The following is a 21,507-nucleotide window of genomic DNA, read 5'->3' as shown; positions in this document are numbered from 1 at the left end:
GAAAACACAACTTCATTATAGACTTGTATCAGTCAAGCTGCTTGATTAAAATAGCAATGAGCTAAGAAACCACATGTGACCGAACCACCAATGATGAATCTTTATATCAGGTGTAAGAGGGCCTGTATTCACCTGAACATTGCAAGCGTCTTGCTGAAGTTGATTACATTCTTGATCATGTACGTGGTGAGGTCTGTAAAATGTGGCAAAGAGGTGAAAATGGCACCTTTATGCCACTTCCTCTCTTTATTTTCAAGACTCTGAAAGCTGGAGGAAGGGGATGAGAGGGAGGTGAAGTTGGCGGTCCGCTGCACTGCATCTTCAGGCGGTGATTTATGCATGCTTGTGTAAGAGTATCTGCTGCTTTTTGGTTCTCCACTGTACTCCACTGTACTGGATTTTTTTTCCCGATCTAAAGGCTGCGGACATAAAACCACTGATAAAGACTGACAGTACTCATAAAGATGTATTTCAGTAGATACTGGGGGTTGAAGGACTTCAGGTATTTTTAAGTCGACATTTATGTGATTAAAGTCGAGTCGACTAGTTGCTGATTACGTCATTAATGAACAAATAAGCCTGAACTTCGAGCTTGAGACACGAACACAGCTATGGCATATGACACAGCGCTGCCTACAAGGATATTGCTCCTGCATAACAGCTTATTTTTAACAGTTCTTTTGGCTTTGGGTCGTTATATTTCTCACAGGTTTCTGCTCGTTCTAAATCAGATATAGATAAAGTAGCACAGTAAAGATCACATTTATATGAATGCTTTAGTGAGAGAGCAATTGCTTGTGAATTACTTCAACCAGGAAGTAGATCTTAGACAGAGAACATTTGTTGCATCATTAAACGAAAAATACGTCAAAGACGACCACAAACTCAGCAGCTGGAAACCTATATAAGGCAAGAATGGGACCAAATTCCAACACCAAAACTCCAGCAACTCATAACCTCGATGCCCAGACGCTGATGCTACACCATGGTAAACATGCCCCCGTCCCAACTATTTAGAGACCTGTAGCAGGAATCAAATTTGAAATGAGCTAATTTTGAGCATAAAATTGTAAAATTTTAAACTTTTCAGTTTCTAAGCTATTTTATTAATAAATTACAGAACACTGTTGTCAATGCATTTCTGCGCTCCTGAATGATTCTGTGAGCGCGCGATCTGCTCGTGATGTGTGAGCTACTGTCTTTATGTGTTTGCGTTACAATGCAGCACACATTAGTTTAGAACAGCGATTAACTTACATGTAGGGCTGTTTTCGACTAAGGATTTTCATAGTCGAATCTGATTCGTTAGATTTTGCCGTAGTCGACTGATAGTCGAACCTTTTTTTTTTCCTTTTTTTTAGATAGCAGCTAGATTTTTTTCCATTTCAAACAAAAGAGCTAAAAAACACATATAGGCTATCACACATATATCATAACATTTCATAAACATGAGGAGCAATATGAGAGAGAAATTTGGTGATGGTTGTTTAGGTACATTAAACCACGTAAAGCTTTTTCACGCCCATGAGAACCGCGTGGAGTCAACTCACAGCCGCTCCGCTACCCTGCTGAAAACGCTTAATATCAGATAACGTCCATAATAATTGGATTCTGGGTTCGATTTTTTGACCATTTTCAGTGGTTATGAGGAGCAATATGAGAGGGAAATTTGGTAATCGTTGTTTAGGTACATTAAACAACGTAAAGCTTTTTAACGCACATGAGAACCGTGTGGAGTCAGCTTTTTAACGCACATGAGAACCGTGTGGAGTCAACTCACAGCCGCTCCGCAGCCCTGCTGAAAATGTGAAGCAGAAACGCTTAATATCAGATAACGTCCATAATAATTGGACTCTGGGTTCGATTTTTTTTTTACCATTTTAAGTGGTTATGTGGAGCAACATGAGAGGGGAATTTGGTAATCATTGTTTAGGTACATTAAACCACATAAAGCTTTTTAACGCACATGAGAACCGTGTGGAGTCAACTCACAGCTGCTCCGCAGCCCTGCTGAAAATGTAAAGCAGATTTTTGAATACATTTTTATTTATTTACATTAGTAAGCTACAGGACATCGTCTTTCAAAACATGACCTGCGCAAAAGCGAAAAAATTAAATAAAAATGGTACCCAGCCCTTCTGAAAATGCGAATGCTGTCCCCAGCACATTTCAAACCAAACTGACGCCCATGTATTCGACTATGAGGTTCATAGTCGAATCAGACCTCTCCGAATCGAATCGTCGAATCCTCGACTATTAGAAGTCAGCCCTACTTACATGTGTACAATAAGCTGTTTAAAACCTGCATTCCCCCAATCAACTTTGAGCATCCAGATGGTATAATCAAACATATCTTGTGGAAAGCTCTCAGAGTATGCATTTATTTGTCATTTTAACTGTTGGAAACAGAGCGTAAAAGTGGACTTCAAAGATTTCTTATCCTGTTGCGCCCTCTATAGGCCATGATCAGCAATTAGTCAATGTCAAGCTTAAAGGAACACTCCACCGTTTTTTCATATTAAACTATGTTATTCCCTGAACATACACATTAAACGGATGTTTGGTCCCTAATGAATGAACTGGGCTAAGCTAAGTGCTATCAAAGTGTCGCCGCGCACCAGAGCGATTGAGTGCACGCACTGAGACGAGAGAGGTACAGTATGTATCAACTCGTCTTAGTTAAGGGAATAACAGTTTAATATGAAAAAACGGTGGAGTGTTCCTTTAAAGCATCATGACAGAGCATTAAAGTTGACTAGTCTGTGCAACCCCTAGAACATACATTGGTCAGGATCTCAATCGGACAAACTAAATAAGGTAAATATGTTACCCGGAACTGAATGAATTGGGCGCAAGTCATGTCAAAGGTCTTTTGATGTGCTATGAGCAGCTCCTGTATGACAGCTTCCTGTTGAGGAGACAGAATTACGGGCTCCTCATGCATCCTCTTTCTCTTGATCTGCATCCTTCGCTTCTCCACGGCCTCATCCGACATGATCACTGAGGAACAGAACCACAGGAATCATAGTGAAGTTTACACAATGTAGATTAATATCTGCTGCTTAATATCTTTGACAATTAGAAAGTTCAAAAGAACAGTATTTATCTGAAGCAGAAATCTTTTGTAATAGGACTGTAAAATCGATTAATCTCAATTAATTTCATCTAACAAAAGTCTGTTTACATAATATGTGTGTATATATATATACAGGTGCTGGTCATATAATTAGAATATCATCAAAAAGTTGATTTATTTCAGTAATTCCGTTAAAAAAGTGAAACTTTTATATTATATAGACTCATTACATGCAAAGTGAGATATCTCAAGCCTTTATTTGTTATAATTTTAATGATTATGGCTTACAGCTTGTAAAAAACCACAAAATCAAAATCTCTGAAAATTAGAATATTACATGAAATCACACCTGAACCTGGTCATTGAACCAGGTTTTGGTTCTTTTGGCAGTGTGGGCAGGTGCAAATCCTGCTGGAAAATGAAGGAAGCATGAAGTGCTCTGGAAATGTCCTGGTAGACGGCTGCGTTGACTCTGGATTTAATAAAGCACAGTGGACCAAAGTCCTCTTTTCTGATGAGAGCAAATTTTGCATCTCATTTGGAAACCAAGGCCCCAGAGTCTGGAGGAAGAATGGAGAGGCACACAATCCAAGATGCTTGAAGTCCAGTGTGAAGTTTCCATAGTCTGTGTTGGTTTGGGGAGCCATGTCATCGACTGGTGTTGGTCCACTGTGCTGTCCACTCAACGCAGCCGTCTACCAGGACATTTCCAGAGCACTTCATGCTTCCTTCAGCAGACAAGCTTTATGGAGATGCTGACTTCATTTTCCAGCAGGATTTGCACCTGCCCACACTGCCAAAATAACCAAAACCTGGTTCAATGACCATGGGATTACTGTGTAATTACTGTGTGATTTCATGTAATATTCTAATTTTCTGAGATTTTGATTTTGTGGTTTTCACAAGCTGTAAGCCATAATCATCAAAATTATAACAAATAAAGGCTTGAGATATCTCACTTTGCATGTAATGAGTCTATATAATATACAAGTTTCACTTTTTTAATGGAATTACTGAAATAAATCAACTTTTTGATGATATTCTAATTATATGACCAGCACCTGTATATATATATATATATATATATATATATATATATATATATATATATATATATATATATATATATATATATATATATATATATATATATATATTTCTGTGTGTATACTGTATATACACACAGTATATATTTAAAAAAAATATACTGCACAGACACACACACACGATTAATCACGATTAATCGATTTTACAGTCTTATTTTGTAACATTATAAATGTACTTTCTGTCACTTTTGATTAGTTTAATGCGTCCTTGATGAATAAAACCATTTGTATTATACATTAAACATGCTTAATATATTATATTAGGGGTGTAACAATATATCGTGTCACAATATATCGCAATACAAAAATGCAACCAAATTCAAGTTTACAGAGTTTCAGTGTCAGTACTACAAATAATCTACTATATACTGTTGAATATAATGGATAATAATGGGGGGATATTTGTGGGTCCTGATAATGCCACATGTCTTATGTTACCAGTAAAAAGTAGCCTACATTATTTTAAATATATCTAGTCAGTGACAGAGTGAAAGCATAATCGTCTTAAATAATTCTGTATTTTCAGCTTCAGAATAATGAATATTTTTATTCTGGTGTCACCATTTTCCTGTGTATTGGGTTATCAGCACCAAGTCCAAGCATATTCATTTACACCCACAATGTAACACCAAATTTACCATTTTAAGAAACAGTAATTTTTTTGTTAACCTTTTACCATATGTCTTAATGTATCACAATAATATCATTTTGTGATATGTATCGAATCGTGTTGTTACACCCCTATATTACTACAAGAACATGAAATATGGCTGACAAGCTTAAGTGATAAGGTTAATCTGCAGAACATATTTAAACACGTTAAATTCTGGTTAACGCACAATTTTATATTAAAACGGCTTGACAACCGTATGCAGTCAAGAGACTCATCCAATCTAGAACAAATTATCTGGGGGAAGAACCATTCATCATTCTACTATTATTAGGATGATAAATATAACCATTAATCGAACATTTGTGTCTTTAACCAGGTTGATGCTGCTATTTCATAACAGAATATGACACTCTCATTGTTTTAATCTGCCATGAAGGTCCTTGGGAAAATGAAATGGCTAAAGTGGTGTGTGAACAATATGCTCTGTGTGAGAGCAGCTATCAGTTAGGGAACATGAAAAGTAGGACTCAATTAAACTTACGCTCCCTCTTCATGCCGATTGAGAGGCATTTCTGGAGACGGCAGGACTGGCACTGTCTCCTGTTGCTCTTGGTGATGACGCAGGCATTCTGAAACGGGCAGCTGAGCTGTGCGGGTCGCTTCATGGCACGCCTTACAACAGGAACACACAAACACAAAGTGAATCAAACTGATGCACTGACTGTAGAATAAATAGATGCCACAAGATACTTGCATGACTGTCTACCAGTGTCAGACATTAACTTAATTAAAGGGCAAATTTTTCTAACTTTTCTAAATTTTTTCTTACCACAGGACAGACTGCGTGCTGTCCATGTCTATTTGTCAAATGCTTCAATTAAATGTAATAAATTGACCCACTGTCTGTGGACCACAGAAGATATCTTGAAGAACATTTCAACACAATTTGTTTTTGTCCATACAATAAAAGTCAATGGGGTCCAAAATACCACTGGACCAATTTGACTTTCATTGTATGCGCAAAACACCCACATTCTTCAAAATATGTGTTCCACAGAATAAACCACAGTAAATGATGACAGAATTGTTATTTTTGGGTGACCTATTCCTTTAAGTGCTGACCCTGCTGTCTAGTAATTATGACAAAGTGAACGGGTTTCTTAAATTGTTTTTTGAAAAACATTTTATTTGTACAAATATCTATTGCTGTGTGCTTTATTGCCGCCACCCCACTGTGACACCAGCATTGTTCACATTTTTTAAATATGCTGAAAGCACCCTGGGAAACAAACAATTACTGTAGGAATGCAGTTGAACGCACAAAATTTGTTGTGATGCCTGTGGGTTGGTCACAAAATTAGCTACTGTACCCTATAATTATTTTCTCTTTTCAAGTTTGCTTTCACAATTTTGATCCAAATCACAACAATCAAAAACGGAATGATGATTGAACAGTTTTTAAATGCTCTGTGTACATCCTGAAGGTCACATTTCCTGTTTAGGAGGAGCCTAACCCTAACCCTAACAATTTTGAAAAAAAAAACGGAGGAGAAAAAAAAACATTTGACGCAGACATTTTAATAAACAAATCCCTGATGTCCTTGTTTTGTTCCTACTGGTTGAGTTAAAGGGATAGTTCACCCAAAAATTAAAATTATGTCACAATTTACTCGCTCTCAAGGCGTTCCAAACTTATAAACAATAGGTAGGAGATATTAATCCAGTTCAGTTTTAACAGTGTCACATAAGACACTTGTTTTGTAACTGCTTTATATTTTATAATAATTTTATGTATATTAGAGTTTTAATAGGTGAAAATGTTGTCTTTTTAGTCCTCTTATCATTTTACATGTGTATGCATTTAAATGTTACTGGGTCTGGTCACTCACATGACAGGACATTAGACCAGCATTAAGGAGACAGGATGCCAGTCAAACAGAGGTCACAGACACAACAACTAACTGGTGATCACCCACTTGCTGGATGCAAATGGTCTCCACATTGATGATGTAAAGTCCGATTTCATTTCCGCAAACCGGTTCTTTTGGACAGTTCGTTTCGAAGAACCAGTTAAAAAAAAACGATTCATCGGTTCCTTACGCAGTGAGGTCACTATGCATTTCTTTTCCAGCAATCATGCCATGTTATATCAATAAAACATTCAAATAAAGTCATTTGTGTCAACGCATATTAAAAAATTGAAATAAAAAGTTATTTGTGTGAACGCATAATGCTGATAATTGCCTTTCATTCCCTAAAGGTTAATGGTGTTTGTGGTCACGGTTTCATTTGCGGATCCTTTATGTCGAATACGACTGACCAATACTGAGTAGCCTACAGCACACATTACAGACATTGATGCACAAACGCAGATATGTTCTACATGTCTAAAGTGTATAGAAAGAATAATCCAGTCGAATTAACTCCTTGATTTCGCTTAACAACTAAAGAAAATCTGCATGCACAATAAACCATAGTAAAATTCAGGATTTTCCAAGTTATAATAAAAATGTACCGTAGGGATTTTTAATAAAACTACACATAAGAATATTACCATTGCGTGCATAGTATCGTCAGCTATCTCATCAGACAAACTTCGACAGTTGGTTGAATTGGCTCATTCGGCTCTTTTTGAGTCGGGTGTTCTACTTCAGCCGTGTGTCTTACGTCATTAGCCTTGAACTTAAGTTTGATTCAATTTGATTAGTGAACCGGCTCGACTGGTTACTTCCTGAGAACCGGTTAGGCTACGTCAAGAATCGAACATCACTACTACACACTTTAAACAGCCTATGTTTTTCTAGTTTTATTGTGTTGTTTTAAGTTTCATTTGAATATTTTAAATACACTTCATTTATTCACTTTACTACTGTTGTTCATCTCATCTTTTTAAGCACTCCCAACCTCGCAGTTTAATCAGACCCCATTTTAAACTCATAACTCAGTGAATGACAACTCCAACGCTCATTGCTAATCACGTGGCTTCAGAAGATTGAAATATAGCGCACAATTCATATGGACTACTTTATTGACAGCCTCTCTTATAGTAAAAAAAAAAAAGAAAAAAAAAAGAAAAGAAAAGAAAAAAAAAAATAGAGCAGTGCAGATGTTCTGCTAAATATCTGCTTTTGTTTTCCACAGAAGAAAGAGGGTCGTACAGGTTTGGAACGACATACTCATTCAGGCGAATAAATGATCTTCAATTACAACAATTACAGCAGCTGAGAAACATCGGTTTGCTCACTCACCTGAAGAAGCCTTTGCAGCCCTCACATGTCATGGCATTAAAGTGGTAGCCTGTGGATTTGTCACCGCATACTTGACAAATTTTGGGCTCATCATCCTCCTCTGTTTCTTCCTCAGACCCATCACCGTGTCCCGAGTCGCCCAGGGGAGAAAGCTCCTCCATTTCTTTACTCATCCTGATCTGAAGTAAGCACTGCAACACAAGGCACAAGTCACTTAATCACACATACGGCTCATTACCACCAATATGTCTGTTATGTCAACAAATAATATGAATTCATGCAGAGATTAGCTGAATAGTAAATAAAAAACTGAAAACCAAAAACTGCTGAACATCCACAAATAGGCTACGTTTAATAAACTACTAGCTACAGATTTATTTCAAATGACTCTGAAGAAGTAATATTAGCATTAACATTAGCACAAAACCATACAATATGGTGTACAAATATTACGACCACAATCACTGTACTGCACTACTGTTAATACCAGCTCCTGCTTTAATCTTAACCATATTGCACATCCTCATGATATTTGCACAACCTCAGAAACTGCCTCCAGCAAACAATATCCAGAGAATTATATTTGCACTGCCTCAGTACAGAATGTTAATATTCTGAATTGCCTTGGTCGACTCATTTCACAAACAGCAACTTTGCATTTGCCTATTTGGTTTTTGTTATATATAACAAAAACCAAATAGGCAAATATATATATATATATATATAATATATATAATATATAATAATCTCATCAATGACAAGAGCTTGATGGAAAATAGCATTCTTTATTAAATTGTAATATTTAAATGATGGTAATATTAGCACATATTATTTAAATATATGTTTGTACTCTATTGACTAACTCTAATTGAACTGGTTCTAAAAGGACAGAAAAGAAGAGAAAATGTGACTGAAGAAGGCATTTATGTACAGGTGGATCATAAAAGGAATGAATCAGTGTCAGGCCATTTGTCAGACCATTTAACAATTGTATCTCTTAACAGAAATGAACACAATGTGTACACAATCTGTAAAACAATTCAAAAGCATGTGGTAGGGTAATGACAATATCTTGGAACTCTTTTCATTTCTGTTAAGAGATACAATTGTTAAATGGTCTGACAAATGGCCTGACACTGATTCATTCCTTTTATGATCCACCTGTACATAAATGCCTTCTTTAATTTCTATTCAGACAAGACAATGAACATTACAATAGTGTTTTAAACTCACAAATATCACATCCACACTTCACACAAATAACAACATCTAAACAACCTTCCCAACAAACCTGTTTGAACATTCAAATGATAAAGTCACAGTGAATAAAACATGTATCAATCATCACATAACCATTCCACAGTTAGTTGCGAGAAGGCTCACGGCTGTGACTTTAAAATGTAAAACAGAGCAGGTGTTCAAAGTTCAGGAAACATACCCTTTGTACGATCCGTGTAACGCAGAAATCTGGAGTGCGTCCTCCAGGGCAAGACCTTTATCCTAAATAAGCCATTGAAAGAACGCAGCGCATGCACACTCACACACACACACACAATGCCAAAGAAAGCTGCATGTATGTGTTGCCATGGTATCCACATGGGACCACTAAGCATTGGTCAAGTCAGACTCCCTCTATAAGCCTTACGTGAAGCAGCATATAGTCTATGATTATTCAGGGTTGGGTGAAGGTTCATGTCTCATTACAGATGAAGAATAAGGCACAAAGTGAACAGAATTGTCCAATAACAAAATTTACTATTATTTATTTTTCTTCATCTTATTATTATTATTACATTTTTATCATATTGAATAAAATAGCCAATTTGTTTATAAAAATAATTTATTTAATCATTTTAATTTAATTTGAAAAAATAATTCTATATTTCATTTTAAATGTCAAATCAACTTTTGTGTAATGAATTAACATTTACATTTATTCATTTAGCAGAAGCATTTGTCCAAGCAAATTACAAATTAGAATATAATAAAAGAATATCATAACAGAAATCGTAACATTTGTAACATTATAAATGTCTTTATTAATAATAATAATAATAATAATAATAATAATAATAATAATAATAAATACATTTCTAATGTTACAAAGGGTTTCTATTGCAAATAAATGGTTTCTTGAGCAGCAAATCATAACTATTTCTGAAGGATCATGTGACAATGAAGACTGGAGTAATGATGCTGAAAATTCAGCTTTGACATCACAGGAATAAATTAAATTACATTTGAAAATATATTCAAATAGAAAACAGCTATTTTAAATTGTATTACATTTTTAAAAATCTTACCGACCCTTAAACTTTTCGACTGCAAACTTAATAATAATTAGGCAAACAGAATCAATTAATCCAAGGGAGAAAACAATAAAAGAACTGCAGCCACACCAAATATCGATTGTATTCTACAATAGTAAAATGCTATATGTGAAAGTATGCAAAACAGAGGTTTAGTTAAATTGATTACAGTTGGAAGGGAAAATCTGACAACTTTATTGACTGCTTGTAATTACGAAATAAATTCCCATCTACCAACACAATTTTAAAGGGACAGTTCACTCAAATAGAGATTTGAGAGTGGTTACGTAAAAAAGAAAGTGGATAACTTAAATTTCAGTTTGCTCATCACACAAAGATTTCATATGGACTTGAAATATAGCACACAATTTATAGGCTATTTTTCATTTCATTTCATTTCAATTTAGGGATCTTGACAGCCTGGACACCATCCACTATCATTTGGAAAAGATCAGCTTCAATATTCTGCTGAACTTCTACTTTTGTGTTCTATGAAGGTTTGGAAGGACATGAAAACGGCGTTTTCTTTTTGGGTGAACTAGCAGCTAACAATCTGGAAAGGTTCTCTCAAAGATATGAACAAATATTGTTCCAGTAGGGTTAATACAAGGTTTGTTTGAAGTTATTGGGGTTTTAATAATGCTTTCAAAACATTAGCACAAAATTATTAAAATGCATGAAATGTTTTTACCTGCAATTTTTTTTTTCAAAGAACATTCAAAAGTAACATTCGTTAATGTTTGCAAAATGATAAATTGGAATGTTCCTTTACCAATCGCATAAAGAAAAAACAAACATTTTTGGACATTTTGAACTTTCAGCTCAAAACACGTTTTCATGTTCAATGTTTGAAAAACGTTTTTGAAACATGTTTTTGTTAGCTGTCCTAAGCAATCATCTGTAAAACTGAAACTATTATTATTAATCCTTAACTATTATCTAACTCAGTGGTTCCCAAAGTGGGTGCCGGTGACAACTGGCTAGGGGTGCCGCAGAATCTCAGCTTTTTTCCAACTTAAACAGCCTAAATAACTATCCTACCATATACTGTAATATTTTTTTATAGCGTATATTTAGAAAATATATAAAAACACCAACATATGAGCATGTCCAATCGAATATAAATAAGCGAAACAACAATGATATATTTCAAATATATATTTATACTATACTATATTTATAAAGGTCAAGTTTGAACAAAGCAAATGAGAAACTAAAGAAAAAATGTAATTGGAGTTGGTTATTAGCTATTTAAAGAGTTAAGTATCAGTTCTTTAAATGTGTTTTGTTACAATGATTCCCACATAAAGTAATTGGTTGAAATCACTTACTGAAACTACACTTGTCTGTTAACAATGAGTTGACAGTTTGAACGTTCTTGTTCACTTTTATTTATTTTGAAGATCTAATTGTTGCTTTTAAGTCCAGCCGCGACATCACATAAATAGAAACCATTTTTAAAATAGAATCATCGCGTGTCGCCGTCACGGCTGGTTAGGACATAAACTCTGATTAACCTGGAAAATATACCTTTTATCGCGTGTCGCGCTGTGTCTGCTTAGGACACGGTGTTAGGCCTATTGTGATGCATTCATAATAAATTCATGCTGCTGTTTATGCTTCATTTGTTGTTTGCTCATCTACATTTAATTTTATATATTGGTCAAAATCACTATAAAGTGCCTTTGGTGTCCTAATCAGAATCATTCAGTCATCATGAACATAATGCAAAATAATGAAATTCTGAGGTTTTATGATAAATCAACAAACATGTACACACACAGAATTACAATGATAAATCTCTTGAAATGTTTTATACCATTTTCTTTGACTGGATGTATGTGACTTTGGCATGTTGCACAGAATGCACACGCTGCTCAGCTAACTTCAGTGGGTGTAAAAAGTGGTTAAATGACACAAAACTAAAATATATATATTTTTTTATATTCTTATTTAAGTTGTTTGATAAAACAAGTCAATTTGATCATTTATATGCTATTTTCATAATAATATTAAACACACATGTACGTTTAGTTTAATTGGGTTGGGGTGCCGAAGGAAAAAAAGGATAATTTGACTTTTATCACCAAAATGACATATTTCAAGTTTTTTTTTTTCTTGAATAAAAATTCTTCATGCCTTAAAATAGCTTGAATGTAACTCTACACCCTTGCTTCATTTAGTATAAGCGGTTCTATGAATATGCAAATTAGCCCCGCCTCCACTCACTCACACCAGCTCAGAGATTCACTCGTTGACGATCACACGTTGACCTGATTGGTTATGGTTACAAGGTAGTTTGTGACGTCAGCGATTTCAAACTTTTCGTGAATGTCTTTGCAGGTTTACTGCAGTTTTCACTGAGAAAATACTCAGCAATGGTGTTGACTTATGAATTTGCGCATGGTTTGTCTTAAAGCATATTAAAAACACCACATAGACCTATAAACAACATTAAAGGGTTGATTTTCACCACAGGAGGACTTTTATGCTAACAGTCATGCAGCTGAACTCTGTAAGGTCAGCATGAGTTCATTCTCTGGGTCCAGAGAGCAATAACCTGTTGGTTAAGTAATGTGCCTTTTCTCTGAGAGCGTTTTCCTGTGCATTTATGCAGTGTGAGCAGAGGTTTTTATTCCTTCCCCACAGCTCCAATTACCCTTCTTCTTATCTACTCAATCCTCACATTAGCAACGCCTCCACCCTTTCACTAATCACTTTCCCTTGTAATAAAAACACCGTAACCCACTACCCTCTGGATTGTTTGCACTGGTGAAAATCAATTTTTGGAACAAATCAACAATTCGACCTCATCCATCCATCCATATCAAATTCAATGATATTATTGATCTTCTTCACATGGTCATAGTGTCACGTCAATCTGTATCACATGTGAGTGAGGGAATAATTGAGACAGACTCAACTATGATGTTAACATAGCCTTTGTTCACAGACTTACATCACAGAGTTCTTTAATGTGATGGGGAATTATAAGCACACTTAACGGACTTCACCCAAGCTTTCTTCCTTGTGTATAATTTTAACCATAGGCAGACAGAGCATATTTAAGTGTTCATTATTCACAGGGTCTTGTCTCTCTACTGTGCACTCATTCACTTATTGAAGTGCTACACTGCATTTCATTGATCATTTATAGACCTCTGCTCTCTATGATGACATCATGCTGTACGCCCGAGGACTAAAAGTTCAACCTTAACCGTAATTGTTCATTATGGGGTTTAGGAAAGAAACATTTCAGGGAATATTAATTGTTATATTTAAGTGCATTTATACACACATTCCGAGAATTTTGACATTCAAAATGCTGTTGATTCTTTGGATACATTAAAATTACCAGAAAGTTCAAAAATAAGTGTTATATAACCAGCTGTCAAACCTATTGAAATTCTTTTGTTGGGGAGGGGGAGAGGGAGAGAGACAGGAAGACAAAGAGAAAGAGAGAGAGAGAGAGAGAGAGAGAGAGAGAGAGAGAGAGAGAGAGAGAGAGAGAGAGAGGAAGAGTGAAAGACAGAGAGAGAGAGAGAGAGAGAGAGTGAAAGACAGAGAGAGAGAGAGAGAGAGAGAGAGAGAGAGAGAGAGAGAGAGAGAGAGAGAGAGAGAGAGAGAGAGAGATATGTAGGGGGAAGGGACACTCACTAAAACCGCATTAGGGACAACATTAACAGCCTGCAATGACATCCCCCAGCTTTAATAAAGGTGAAAATGCAGCGAGCCATGTCATTATGCATGAGTGGTTTGATACATTGTAATTTTCATTTAAAGGTACACTATGTAACTTTTCTTTAGTTTAATTCTATAGTCTTTGGTATGGTTTGGGAGTGGCAGAGGTTAGTTGTCACATCAAGCGAGGAAAAAAATGTGAAAATGTGATTATAAATAATGATATCTTCTTCTTCACTTGATAAATCATTATTAATGTGCTGAGAAGACTTTAATCTCTCAAAGGATTTAATCTCCAAAAGAAAATTGTACAAATTGAAGGGCCATAACAATTATTTGCACATTCAATTAAAGAGATAGTTCAACCAAAAATGAAAATTCTGTCATCATTTACTCACCCTCATGTTGTCCCAAACCTGTACGAGTTTCTGTTTTAGATTATTTTGAAGAATGTTGGCAACCAGACAGCTAACAGCACGTGTTGACTTCCATATTTTCCTACTTTGAAAGTCAATGGCTACTGTCAACATTCCATTACCAACATTCTTCAAAATATATTTTTTTTTGTGTTCAGCAGAAGGAAGAAACTCATACAGGTTTGGGACAACGTGAGGGTGAATAAAAGGTGACAACATTTTTGGGTGAACTATCCCTTTAAGTACAATCTACTACAGGCTTGAGGCTACCATATAGTTTAGTGTATTCGAAAGGCAATTACAGTAACATACTTCCCTATGGGAAAAGCAACTTTCCTGAATGTCCAAACAACAGAGCGCTGCATTTGAACAGCATGTTCTAACTGCAACTAGGGCGACGCGTCTGAAGCAGGCCAAACTACACAAAGCATTCCTCAGAGATTTAGACTAACTGAAACAGACTCTAACAGATATTGGGTTTCGGGATTTTTTTGTTTTTGTTTGATTAACTAAACCTCCTGTGATGCTGGTATCACAAGAAATCATGGAGAATAACCACAGACACGTACATTTGTCAGCTTACGTTACAGGACAAGGTCTTCTTCCACAACAACCAAATTAAATTGAATTAAATAAAGAACTAAATACAAAGTTGTTGCCTTCAATCAGAATTGTGCTGAATGTAAAATGCATTATACTTCATCATTCTACTGCACAAGAAGTTCACACAGTAAAAGCTGGGTCAAAAAGCCATCTAGCCAATATCTTTATAGATTTGTTCTTATTCTTTAAGGAAAATAAAACAAAGTACAGATATGTTTTTGCTGAAAATAAGAAGTTATCAATCTCAACCATTCTATTCTAAAACACAAAGTTCAGGCAAAGAGTTAGTTCATTAAAATGTTTTAGTTTGAATGAATATTTTGAGCTGGTATGATGATATAATCAAAACATAAATCTGAGCATATGCACACAATTGTTTTCCATCAGGCTTTCTGTTTGTTTTCTGGAGACACAATGCTTAAATCTCTGGTTTCTTTTGGAATCCTTTTTTGTGAACTAATTGAGCCTGACTCGTAAGTTACTCCATAACTGAAGCTACTTTTGTGTCTTGTATCAGTCCACCGTTTATCTCATATTTTTGTGAGCAAATAGGCCTTGCTTCTCAAAACTGTTTCCTACAGTATGGCCTTAGAAGACTTCAGCATTAATTTATGATCAACATAACATTCTTTTATAAGCTTCTAAGCTCAGAGTTTCCAGTTACACCAAGAAAACAAACACATTCACTGAAAAAAGTGTGCTGGATTTAGGCTACATGAGCCTACATCGGTTCCACATGAATCAATTAAGTTAAACAAACATAATTTTTTGACATAATTTCAACATCATGCAGTTTTTAAGTAGCCTAACCCAATTAAGTAGTCTCAAAATGATTTTAATATGGTTCCCTAACATGATTAGGCCTAATATTTCTGTGTCAAATAACTGAATTATAAGAACGTACTAACTAGCTTCCAAACTCATAGCTATAGCAAAAGCACATATTAACATTCTAAATGCTAAGCATGAAATGCCCTTTGAGCTAAACAGTAATAACATGTGCTGTGTATCAGCCCACAGCCTAATAATTCCAACATAACATGCCCCCCTTTTCTCATCTTGCTAAAAGCACTTAAAATAACACTTTCAGGGCCCTATCTTGCACCCAGCGCAATTGGCTTTGTACACCGACGCATGTATCATTCCTATTTTGCACCCGCGCAAAGCGCGCTTTTCCCTCCACAGATGCACGTCGCTAAACTAGGGAATGAACTTGCGCTCCCCTGGGCGGTTCAGCGCAAAAAAGGAGGCGTGTTCCGGCGCAAACGTTCCTTCATGCTATTTTGCAGGTTTAGAAAACAATTGCGCCACTAACCAGGAAAAAATAGTTTAAAGTCAGTGGCGCGTTGCGCATGTTATTCATATGCTATTTTAAGGGCGCATGCTTGGCCATAATCAATGTAGCGTGTGCACAATGCGCACTTTGATTCTCTCATCTACACAGAAGCAGCAGTTTTCATTTTTGCAAATCATACATTATTACGATAGATAGATAGATAGATAGATAGATAGATAGATAGATAGATAGATAGATAGATAGATAGATAGATAGACAATTTATTATAAAAGCATACATCTAGCTTACACATTTACCCAAATTATCATACGCCTTTTTGACCGAAGTTAATTTGGGTGTGTTTCTCCATTCCCAACGTCCCTGACGAGAGTGTTGCTCTCCTCGGCTGTGAACCGCTCCTGGTGCGCGCCTGGCAAATCCGCCGTTATAATAGGAATCCGCTTTAGAAAAAGCGTGTCTGCTCTTAAATGGAATGTGAGATGACGCTCTGATTGGTTTATTTCACGTTATACGCCCAAACCACACCTATGAATAATGAAGCTGCTTCAGACCAACCCATTTTAGATTTGCGCCTGGCGCAAGAGTCATTTATCCCGCCGGGAAAATAACAACAGCGCCAAGACCCGCCCACAAAGTTACTTGCACTTTGCGCTTTGACACTTGCGTTTCAGATCGTTAAAATAGAGCCCTCAATATTTTTTGGACTCTCCTCCTTAAATCCCAAGCAATAAAGCAAGCAGGGAAATACATTAATCGAAAGCAAAGAAATCAAGTTTAGAAGAGAAACACAATTTTATTTTGTGTGGATCGCAAATAATATGATTGAATAAATTGGACAATATGTGTTTTCCTGTTTTTCCAGTGTAGCTATGTAAGATTAAGGAACCAGAAGAGACACAAAGAGCTGAATGAGAGCTTAATTGGATAGATCACGCCAAAATGAAAAGTCATCATTTACTCACCCACGTTGTTCCAAACCTGTATGGCTTACTTTCTTCAGTGGGAAACAAAGTAAGATAGGTTGAGAACAACACCTAACATAGAGTCTACTGACTGACTTTGTATGGACAAAAAAAAAATAAAAAATCTTATGTTCCACAGAATATCCTCAAAGTTTAGAAATGACATGAGGGTGGGTAAATTGTGAGTAAATGGGTGAACTATCCCTTTTTAATAAAAGAAGAACAGTGTTACAGATTAATAATAATAATACCACGTTCATCACAGCTTTATATTATTAGGCTAGGCTGATTGCTATCATGTAATGGGCTTTTTTTTCTTAGCAGAAGCTGTAAAATAATATATAGTTATGGAAGTAAAGTTATTTTAACCTCAAATTTTTCATGTGCATATAGTTTGGTAAGTAGCCTATATCCAATAAGTAGGATAATGTAGTTATTATCACTACAATAGTGATAGTGATACAACAGCAGCCTGTCACTACTGCAAAATAAACCCTTTCTGGCTTATAGGATTCTAATTTAATGTAGCCCTAATGAGTAGGTTATTTCTAATTACTTTATTTAAGTGATGTATAAATGCAATATTACACACAAATAAATATATCAACAACTGTTATGAAGAGCTTCTGCCTAAATGACTGTGATAGCATTTTATATAGGCTATACCACACATTACAATCCACACATTAAGCACTTAACTTCTGCGTGACTGTGAATCAACTTCTGAGACTAAATGAGCTCGAGAAATTATTGTGATAATAGAGTAGCCTACATTAATACCGACTCAAATAAAATAAGCCAGTGAACGGGCACTGGGTTAAAGTTAATCAACCTCAGGCTCAGACGACTGGACTGACTGGTTTTTACAAGGTCTGCACAGATTTCACAGCCTCTGGAATCGCGTTGATTATATTCAGCTGCTGAATGACTGTTTAAAACATTATAATGACAGCAGAAGTTTGTAAAGCGCTCGAGTTGTCTATTATATAACCTTCAGACGACGCCTCAGCAGTTGCAGTATATTAAATTCCCCTCAAACACACACGGCGACGGCGTGCTGAAATTAATTCCCATAGTTTACAAGCGGCAACATTTATTTGTAACGTTACTGCAGGTTCAACAGACAGTTGTTGTCACGTCTCGCGATCCACTTTACTTTTGTAAATAAAAACATAGGCACTTACCATGTCATATCAGCAGGACATTCACGTAATGCCTCAACATGACCATGCAGACCGAGCTCTGACAAGAATCAAGTCACGGTAGGTTCCACATTTACAGATTTACAGTCCTGATTTTAAAGCACGTATTGCACACAACTGATCGAGGACTAACAGAGACTTTTACTTCCTGGTTACAGATGTCACAAGGACACGCTGACGGGAAAACAAGAAAACATGTCATACGTTCGCGCTATAGAGACGAAAGCCGTTGCTTATTTTCCTAATTTCCTGATCACTCAAAAGATCGGACCGTCTGAAAGTCGAGAGGGAAGGGAAACAGAACAGAAAACAACCAATCACAGGCGGGGCAAACGCATTATTTTTTTTTTTTTCAAGAAAATTATGCAACTACTTCTACTACAGTAGGCTAGGTACAATGTTTGTAAGGCAGCGCTGTATTTATATTCCATTCACCTTCACTGTAATTTAGTTTCGCTACCTGATAGGGACAATACACATTAATTAACATTATAGTATAAAAGATACAAAATATAAACCAGCTAGATTATAGCAACATTGCTAATTTACACGTCTCAGTATTAAACTTATGCCAGTATTTAACTGTAACCAATTAAAATATTAACTACAAAGGCTATAATATTCATTTTGTTGATTATTTTAATTTTAGTTCTACAAGCAACATACACTCACCTAAAGGATTATTAGGAACACCATACTAATACTGTGTTTGACCCCCTTCCGCCTTCAGAACTGCCTTAATTCTACATGGCATTGATTCAACAAGGTGCTGAAAGCATTCTTTAGAAATGTTGGCCCATATTGATAGGATAGCATCTTGCAGTTGATGGAGACAGGGCTCTCAAGTTTTGAAGACAGGCAAGAGTGACACCCCCCTTTGGAAATGAAAACTGTCATTTTCAGCATCATTACTCCAGTCTATCACATGATCCTTCAGAAATCATTCTAATATGATGATTCATTATCAAAGTTGGAAACAGTTCTGCTGCTTAATATTTTTTCATAACCTGTGATACTTTTTTAGGATACTTTGATGAATAAAAAGTAAAAAAAAAAAAAAAAAAAAAAAGAAGCAAATGTTTTAAAAATAGAAATCTTTTGTTACAACAATATACACTACTGGTCAGTAATTTGGGGTCAGTTTTTTTTTTCTTTCTTTTTCTGAAATAAATCAATACTTTTATTCAGCAAGGATGTATTAAATTGATAAAAAGTGATAGTAAAGAAGATTAATATTATTAGAAAATATTTTTTTTATTATGAATAAATGCAGTTCTTTTTAACCTTTTATTCATCAAATATATTAGGCAGCAGAACTGTTTCCAACACTCATAATAAATCAGAATATTAGAATGATTTCTAAAGGATCATGTGATAGACTGGATGTCACATGTGACACTGAAGACTGGAGTAATGATCCTGAAAATTCAGCTTTACATCACAGAAATAAATTATAATTTAAAGTATAATAAATTGAAAACCAATTATTTTAAATTGTAATAATATATCACAATATTATTATTTTTTCTGTATTTTTGATCAAATAAATGCAGGCTTGATGAGCAGAAGAAACTTCTTTCAAAAACATTAAAAATAGTAATGTTTCCAAACTTTTGGCCTGTATAACATTGACTATGCAATACACTTTCACTTTGCATTATCCTGCTGGAAGTAGCCATCAGAGGATGGGTACATGGTGGTCATAAAAGGATGGACATGGTCAGAAACAATGCTCAGGTAGGCCGTGGCATTTAAACGATGCCCAAATGGCACTAAGGGGCCTAAAGTGTGCCAAGAAAACATCCCCCACACCATTACACCACCACCACCAGCCTGCACAGTGGTAACAAGGCATGATGGATCCATGCTCTCATTCTGTTTACGCCAAATTCTGACTCTACCATCTGAATGTCTCAACAGAAATCGAGACTCATCAGACCAGGCAACATTTTTCCAGTCTTCAACTGTCCAATTTTGGTGAGCTCGTGCAAATTGTAGCCTCTTTTTCCTATTTGTAGTGGAGATGAGTGGTACCCGGTGGGGTCTTCTGCTGTTGTAGCCCATCCGCCTCAAGGTTGTGCGTGTTGTGGCTTCACAAATGCTTTGCTGCATACCTCGGTTGTAACGAGTGGTTATTTCAGTCAAAGTTGCTCTTCTATCAGCTTGAATCAGTCGGCCCATTCACCTCTGACCTCTAGCATCAACAAGGCATTTTCGCCCACAGGACTGCCGCATACTGGATGTTTTTCCCTTTTCACACCATTCTTTGTAAACCCTAGAAATGGTTGTGCGTGAAAATCCCAGTAACTGAGCAGATTGTGAAATACTCAGACCGGCACGTCTGGCACCAACAACCATGCCACGCTCAAAATTGCTTAAATCACCTTTCTTTCCCATTCTGACATTCAGTTTGGAGTTCAGGAGATTGTCTTGACCAGGACCACACCCCTAAATGCATTGAAGCAACTGCCATGTGATTGGTTGATTAGATAATTGCATTAATGAGAAATTGAACAGGTGTTCCTAATAATCCTTTAGGTGAGTGTAAATAAACAGAGTAATTGCAATAGGGTCCTCGCACCACCCTAACCCTTAAACCTAACCCTAATGACACGGTCATCCCAGCTAAAAGGGAACACTCTCAGAACTTTGGCTAACATTCAGGTAAGGTCATTAACGATAATAGAATGTTCGTTCAAAGTTCTCTGCTCTTTCATAGCTTTCTCAACATTAGCTCAACAACATTAATTAGGCTATACATTGATATAACATTTCTCTGAAACATTTTAGTTGGACTTTCATCTATTTTTTAAAAAATGGTTTGTTTCCGATAGTTTAGAGAACAAGCTTAACCGAACCTGCTTGATGCGTTAGAACAAACCTCTTGCGGAAGCACAAACATGTAACACAAGAATGACCCTCATTGGTTGTTGTGGAAGCTAACGTGCTGTGTAACATGAGAATGAACCTCATTGGTTCTTGTGGAAACCCAAA

The 21,507-nt window shown here is 36.0% G+C and overlaps 1 protein-coding gene across 2 annotated transcripts in view; it reads right to left on the bottom strand.

Annotated features, from left to right (window-relative positions):
* Positions 1 to 18,796, bottom strand: part of nr1i2 (nuclear receptor subfamily 1, group I, member 2) — a 29,008-nt gene extending 10,212 nt beyond the window's left edge. Inside the window, exons 1-5 of one of the 2 annotated variants that reach the window (XM_081368921.1) lie at positions 18,496 to 18,796; positions 8,044 to 8,234; positions 5,337 to 5,467; positions 2,831 to 3,000; positions 133 to 419 (exon numbers count right to left, since the gene is read on the bottom strand). In XM_081368921.1, the coding sequence (XP_081225047.1) occupies positions 133 to 419; positions 2,831 to 3,000; positions 5,337 to 5,467; positions 8,044 to 8,234; positions 18,496 to 18,498 (782 nt within the window). In that variant the 5' untranslated portion in view covers positions 18,499 to 18,796. Of the gene's footprint in view, positions 1 to 132; positions 420 to 2,830; positions 3,001 to 5,336; positions 5,468 to 8,043; positions 8,235 to 9,481; positions 9,615 to 18,495 lie in introns of those variants that run through there. The other variant, XM_081368920.1, reaches the window with a different exon arrangement.
* Positions 18,797 to 21,507: the final 2,711 nt, after the last annotated feature.

This window comes from Scardinius erythrophthalmus, assembly GCF_964197995.2.
Source record: "Scardinius erythrophthalmus genome assembly, chromosome: 6".
Taxonomy (NCBI): Eukaryota; Metazoa; Chordata; class Actinopteri; order Cypriniformes; family Leuciscidae; genus Scardinius; species Scardinius erythrophthalmus.
Note: the sequence above shows the minus strand (reverse complement) of the source record. Positions and strands in the feature narration are given on the sequence as shown.